Here is a 7608-nt window from a genome sequence, read left to right as displayed (position 1 = left end):
TTTAGTGAGGATTCTAGAATGATATATAAGCTTTTATATAATGGTGCATCATTCTTAGAATCAAATCACCACAACACACACAAACATATTGTAAGAGGGTACATTGTAAGAAATTTGAAAATGTTCTTCTATATATTAATATTGTGAGATCTCAATTGCAAGATGTATGGCTTGAGAGATTGTTCTCCAGTATAAGAGTTTATTTATAATTGTATTCTTAAATCCATTAATAAAAGTAAACATTTGTTGAGGGGGAAGTATTCAAGATATCTCATTAAACTTAATGTTTTGTTTCTTTTGTTACATTCGATTTTTCATCATCTTTTACATTTTTTTCTTTTGCCATTGTTGGGGTCGAACCCCCTCTTTCACTTCCAATTTAGGAGTATTATCCTAAATTGGCATAAACTCACTAAAGAACATGTTGGTACTTCAACAGAAATATCCACCAACAGAGTTTCCTGAAAATTTTACTTTCCAAATCGTGTTTCCGAATCACACAATGAGATTAACCCAACAAACAATGAACGAATGAATAAAATAGAAGTTTCATGATTCATATACATGCTGTACATGGCATAGGCATAGTTCCGTAAGGGGGAGCCTTGCGTCTCTTATAGACTGAGCACCCTCATTTTGCCCCGTGTAATGTTTCACGTCACCATTTGCGTGTTTACCAGACTTCGTGTCCCAAAAGGACCTTAACAACTCTTCAAAGGCAGGCGTTCGTAGTTCTTCTATTGATGCCACACTAGGAAGGTTGATAGGTCGCTTCTTCGGAGTTGAGCAAGTTGGCTCATCTACCTGTTCAGATGAGAAAGATACGGGCAGTTCTTTAGTTTCAATAAAAATGCAACTCATATATGATCTTAAAACATGTTCAATATCTTCGACCGCACAGTGCCTTATATTGTTGGGGACCTAAATATTAAATTACGTAGTATATGTTAAGTATTTTAAGATACAAAATTGTTTAAAAATTATTATATTTTTTAAAAGTTGCACAGGGCTTCAATTAATTTGTCAATTTTTGTTGCTCCACCCTTGCTCTCATGTTTTCATATAGCCTAATACAGTAAAAATATATAATAATTTTACGTTTAATGTGATCGAGTTTTGTAATTGTGCATTCTCTACAACATAATGGCTATTCCCAAACACACGCTCCACCCTTCCAATATCAGAATATATATCAGGCAATGAGATGGTTCATATCTCTAGTGTAAGGTAACTTGACTGTTGTATAAGGTAAATTTTTCACAGCAAAGATTATTTTGAAACCACGAAAAATTCCATCTTCTTGCTACTACAGCTAGTGAACCCATGCAATCATATGTAAATCATGTAAAGTCCATTCTAAATTCTTACCCTGTATTCGGTCAGAAGACATTTTCCTGCATGATCAGTGATCTCAACTATCTTATGGTAATGGCCACTCTTTAGTTCTCTTATGTCTTCACAACAAGGAGCAATAATAGAGTCGAGATTTTCACGCGCATTATGGTCCAGTTGCAAAGAATCTGCAATTCATTATATGAGGTGTCATTGGTAAAATCAAAGAACGCGGACACTATCAAATCAACATTAAATTTCACATGTTTGACACTCACGATCAACCGAAGTAAGGAGATCCTTGTTGGTTCCATCTACATCTTTTAATGTAGATGATGCAGAAGAAGATAACTTAGTTCGAAGTATTTGATTGGCTTCTGTTCCTCCTCTGCAAGATTAACATAAAGTTGTAAATGTGCATATACAATACCTCCCATGAAAATGAGAATGCTGATGAACTCAAACCATGCTACTCACTTGACAATTTCATCGACCGAAGAAATATTGCTCTTTTCAAGGCTTAGCAACGATTGTTGCGCATCCTTCCATTGTTGGGCTCCCATCTTTGCCTTCTCCAAACTGTGGGGTTAATAAAGAAATTAATGATTGGTTTGGACAAAGACCAGTCAAGAGATTACCAACTAAAAAAAATGTATCAACATACCAGCTATGCAAGACTTCTTCAAGGTCCTTCTTTCCAATTTCTACAGCAGAGGTGTCCTCAAGATATTGGGACTCGGTTTTTTCGACATAAACAGTCCAGTTGTCCTTCACAGTTTCAGTATCTTTTCGCATAGTTGACATTTCTTGCTGAAATTGACTAGTCCTGGAGATTGCACTTTCTCTAAGACCAGTGACTGCTGTTTGAACCTGCAATAAGTCACAAGAATTTTAAGAGGTTGAAAAGGTCGCTAAACTAGAATGTTTATCAATCAGTGTACAATACCCAATTGCCGATAATGATTAATGATCACAAAAAACAACATAGAAGTAATAGAACTAAATTTATCAAGACAAGAAAGTATGTGTGGAATGTGATGCAGAGGCACACAGCAGGAAAAAAAAACTTAAAAGGAGAGGGTAAGAACATACCAGTTCCTTTTTCCTAGCATTCGAGGCTGCAAGTAGTTCAGCCACTTTCTCTAACAATTGTTTCTCTTCTTTTGCAGCACACTCCTGCATATTCAACCATGCAACATATTAGAGTCTACAATATATGAGATGATGAAAAACACACTTCAAAGAATCAAAAACATCACCTCAAACGTTCTCTCCAAATCAGACAACTTTTGCTCGTTTACAATTTGTGCTTCTTCCACTATACAAGTCAATTTCGATGCATGTGCATCCAAGGTGTTGAAGAAATTCAATGTAACCTTAGATATCAAACGAGTGGTCTCCACAGTTCTCGAATGCGCCTGCAATGGTTACATGAAACAGTCAACCAAATTGGCAATGTGCCACATCATCTGGTTTATGCGTGACAAAAACTGACCTCACGCTGCTTCACAGCATACGCCATTAACTTCTCTTCTTGATCATTAAGACCACTTTGAAGCCCATTTAGCAACACATCAGCTTCATGAGCGAATCGGTTGAAATGCTGTCATAAAGCCAAATCAGTGGAAATCCTTGGAAAGTGACAGAATTTGTTAAATATTTCTATGTCTTACCTCTTCAATGGCTGACGAATGTTTACATACTTCTGAATTCAATTCTGCAAATGTCAACTCAGAGTTTCCTTCAAGTTCTCCTGCTAAACCATCCAATGCTTTGATGCCAGAGCCATACATGGTTTTCAACTTTTCTAGACGTTTCTTTAATTCTTCAGCAGCCTACAAGCACAGTAAGTGATAAGCATTTAACAGAAGGTAAGACTAATGAGACTCGAGCAAAGTATTAACTTGACGTTACCTCTGCTTTGGTTGATACAAAGGATTGCATATCATCTTCCATATCTTTCAGTTGCTGCTCTTGCTGGGTGACCGATGAATTAACAGTTTTATGCAGCACTTGAAGCTGTTGTGTCAACTGTGACTGGAACTTCTGCACAAGGGTCCTATTTCCATCCTCAATTTTGTCCTTGCGCTCTGTAACACAACCGAGGATTATTAGCTTTCTTAAGTTGTTTTATGCAAAGGAAAGATGATTGAACCATGTTTAGTATTAGGAGAACCAACCAATCTTTGCGTACAAACTAGAGATATCTGATGCAGCATTTTCCAGTTCTGTCCGTAGGTCAATTGCCCTATCAACAAGGGATTTCTCTGAAATGATTGCACCACTCTTTAGTTCAATATTTCATACGAAATCCAACGTCTAATATTATCATTAAAAACTTAATTATTAGAAACTACGGAAACAGGAACATAAGACCACATCAACAAGGCACAATATTCAAGGGCATTTTTGAACTTTGCTCACCTGAACGGAGAAGATTTGTTATTATAAAATCTTTCTTTTTGATAGTTGCATTTGCTTGCCTATGCTTCTCTTCAAGATCAGATAAGGCATGCTCAGTTTCCTCGAGCTTTGTCTGGAGGCAACAATCAATTGAGTTATTAGAAGCAAAGCAACAACCATAGGAAATGACAGTCAAATATATTCACTGAGAGTAAACTTTATGTGGCACATCAAATCATACCCGAGTCAATCCTAGTTTATTACTCAACTCTGCAGTCAACTGTTGTTGAGCATTATAGAGTTCCTGAAGTTCTGCCAATTGCTAAACAACCAAAGAAAACATTGCATAAACAAATCATCAAGCAGATGTTACTTCGGAATCATAAATGATCTGCACATTGCAACATAATACTCAAATTAAGATATCATGTATACCTTGTCTTTAGCTTCCATATCTAGGTCCATCTTTTCTACTTTTTCAGTCAATGCCTGGATAAGCACCACAGAAAGTATAACTCAGTTGTTCACACTAAACTTACAAATGACACAAAAAATCAATGGTGAGTGGTAAAACTAACCTTCTTTTCTGCTTCATCTTGAAGATAACGATCACGTGGTATATAAATTCCATTCTTCTCTCTAGCCGCATACACCTCTGATTTAAGAATAAGCATACGATGTTTCAATGAAATGCCTAACCCTCTTTTCTTGGCACACATAAGTATAAAGTAAAATTGCAACCAACATAGAGAATATCAATAAGGAGAGAGGAGTTAAACCTTGCTTAAGCCGTTCAATTTCATAGTACAAATCTTTCATCAGTGCAGACTTCATCATCTTTTGGTTAATCTGAGAGAATGATGAAACCATGGTTTTTGTTAAAATTTTAGCGATAACAGTAATTGAATACAACACAGAAACAGATACGTATGAATGAGAAAACAGAAGTCATTAGGCCACTGACCTCCGGTTTATTCTTGATATTTTTTGCTCGGAAAGCATAGTCCAAGGTGCTCAGAGTCTCCTCAAGACAAGGAACTGATGGAGCTATAGTGGCTATAATACATGTCTTTGTTTTCCCCCCCAAGGAATCTCTCAATAATCTTGTCAATTTGCTATCTCTGATATCATTCCAAAAACAATTTTAGTAGGAGAATTCATATAGCAAAAAACAGTGTCAAGTAACAGATCAGTCAAATTTATACCTAAATGGAACATGTCCAGAGTGTTCAACTAAAGCATTGATGCACCGACCGAGTGTAAGTAAGCTTTTGTTAATCTCCCCAGCTTCTCTAGCTCGGCCCTGTCCAAGTCATCCTCATAGTGTCAACTCTTGTGCTTACATATAATATGCATGAAATAAAATAAAAAACATGTTATACCTCCCTAGCACCAGAGCGAGAGATATTCTCAGAACCAGCAAGATCAACTAGGTTAAGCTTTCCACATTTGATCATTTCCTCACCCTCTGGGGTAAACTCTTTGATGTGAATGGTAATTGAAAATATAGAGTGCGAGCGACTACTTTGTTTGTTAAGCAGTGTTTCAGCTGTACGCCTTTTTGCTGAACCCTTCTCAAGAATTTTGTAAATTTCATCTGCAGTAGTCACTATTTCCTCCTCCAAACCCCGAACAAACACACCTCCTTTACCATCTTCCATAAGCGCCAATGGCTTCTTGGACTTATCATCAATGAACTTTGAGCATTCCTCAGGAGCTAAAAGATCAGTTAAATCTTCATTGTACAACTCCAAGAAGGAAACTTTCATACTATACTCAGCTTGTTGGTCTTCCAATATATTAAAAATTCGACGAACTGACCTTGGAATGACCCCTGCATCGCTTGGAAACTCCCCATTCTGAAGGACACAATAAAAATTAAACCGAACAATGAGTTTACAGCCAACAATTCACAAAACTATAAAACAACAAAGCTGGTAAAAACCTTTTTTCTAGCTCCTCCCTCCATAGTATACGTCTTTCCAGTACCAGTCTGACCATAAGCAAAGATAGTGCAATTATACCCCTCCAACACTTCATTAACGATTGGAGATACAGCATGATCAAACAAATCTTTTTGCTTCGATGTCGGACCAAAAACCTGCATAATCCCATATGTCAGAAATTGCAAATTCAACCCAAACACAAGGGAAACCTAAAACATGAAACCATTAAAGAAGACCAATACCTTGTCAAAAGTAAATGTCCTATCAATCTGCTTATTAGCTATAATTTGAGCAGCAGATACCTCTCTTCTAATCTCATTACAGGTAATCACCACTGGTGTCTGCAACCTCTTCTCATCTTCATTCAAAGGCCTAAACAATCAAAGCCCTTAAAATCAATTTCCTACCAAAATATTGGACAAAACACCTCATTTCAATTCGAATATTCAGCGCAAGGTATGATGAGGCCCAATGTTACATCCATATTTTTACCCCAAAGGGCTTTGTGTGAAGAGGTAACATATCTTGGGCTATAACACAGCATAATATTGAGATGGTTCCAAATAGTTGGCCAGTTACAATTTTAGCATTTTCACTATTGATGTAATGTGTTGTCAATTTACAAATCAATGTCTGTTATTATTCACTGGAATAATCTCATTTCTTACCTGCATCTTACTATAACTTGAACGTTCACACCTTTCTCTCTATCACTTTTGAATGAATTAGAATTATCCGACCGTAGATCTCTCGTTGATTTATCCATTGATTTTGGCGTACGTGCCGGAGAAACTGTATTAATCTCTCCTCCTACACCACCTCCGCCCCCGCCACCACCACCTCTTCTTCTGCTCTCCATTGCAAGTATTTTACTTCACCAACAATAACTCAAAACCCTAATTTTTGAAAGCGAACAGAAAACTACTCAGATATCAACCATAATTTATGTAAAACAAAATAAATCTTTAACAGCTACAATCGATGCACATTTTCAATCCTATTTTCAAGTGACTTTGATTACCACAGATTGCATTAATAATCAAAATTAGCTCAAAAAAATAGGTTTGATTGATAGAAAAAATGGAAATAACAGTGACATTGTAGCTAGATCGAAAACGACAAAATCATATCAAATTGAACTTCGATCGAAATCCAAAAAGATTGCAAGAAACTAAAGAGTAAAACCTGATTGAAAATGGCCGGCAAATTAAAAAGTGGAAGGAAAATTGTTGAAGAAGATTTCAAAAATGCTCGAAAAAATAAAAAAATATTCAAAGAAAATAAAATGATGAATGTAATGAGTCTTCGGAGTGTTAGATAAACAGAGAGGAAGATTAAAGAAGATGAGTTGGTGATTTTTTATTATTTTATTTTATATTTTTGGCAGAGAGAAAGTGAATTTTAAATAAAGAAGAGTAAAACTGACGGCGTTAGTTATTTGTACTTTTTGGTAGAACGGAGATTTATTCGTTATGGTTAAAAAAGAAAAGGTCGGAAATAACGGTGTTAGATTAGGTGGTCCGTTTGAATCTTTGGTTTGTGACCGTTATGATGATCGGTGGATGTCGTTTTAAAATTTTTTGAAAAGTGAAAAAGACAAAATTAAATAATGTTATTAAAATAATATGGCAAATATTGTTTTCTCTATCCACTAAATCAAATAAACTAAGATAAGTGGATAAAAATAATATTTTATGTGAAAGTAAAATTTATATAGGGATAAAATGAAAAGATAATTAAAATATGTAATAAATTAAAGAAAAAAGTGTGGAACATGGCTAAACATCTAAATCTATACAACGAGCTAGATAAGAACCAAAATGAACTTAAATAAAAAAAAAGTGGGTCAAACACGCTCACAAATAAAAAATAAATGAGTTTAACTACAATGGGCCCTCTTAGCTCACCATAGCCCATGTATAATTTT

The 7608-nt window shown here is 35.6% G+C and overlaps 1 protein-coding gene across 1 annotated transcript; it reads right to left on the bottom strand.

Annotated features, from left to right (window-relative positions):
- Positions 1–286: 286 nt before the first annotated feature.
- Positions 287–7057, bottom strand: LOC130813267 (kinesin-like protein KIN-5D). The gene is made up of 23 exons (XM_057679066.1): positions 6867–7057; positions 6350–6577; positions 5924–6053; positions 5681–5836; positions 5118–5594; positions 4941–5038; positions 4700–4856; positions 4515–4584; positions 4314–4390; positions 4171–4224; positions 3977–4057; positions 3757–3868; positions 3513–3599; positions 3247–3422; positions 3006–3167; positions 2828–2935; positions 2592–2750; positions 2425–2508; positions 1997–2202; positions 1810–1911; positions 1611–1720; positions 1369–1520; positions 287–804 (listed from the first exon to the last, which is right to left on the bottom strand). Exons 2-23 carry the CDS (start codon positions 6538–6540, stop codon positions 550–552), a joined length of 3204 nt encoding a protein of 1067 aa, XP_057535049.1. The 5' UTR covers positions 6541–6577; positions 6867–7057; the 3' UTR covers positions 287–549.
- Positions 7058–7608: the final 551 nt, after the last annotated feature.

The sequence above is a fragment of the Amaranthus tricolor genome, chromosome 5 (genome assembly GCF_026212465.1).
Source record: "Amaranthus tricolor cultivar Red isolate AtriRed21 chromosome 5, ASM2621246v1, whole genome shotgun sequence".
NCBI lineage: Eukaryota > Viridiplantae > Streptophyta > Magnoliopsida > Caryophyllales > Amaranthaceae > Amaranthus > Amaranthus tricolor.
This window is presented reverse-complemented; position numbering and strand designations above follow the sequence as displayed.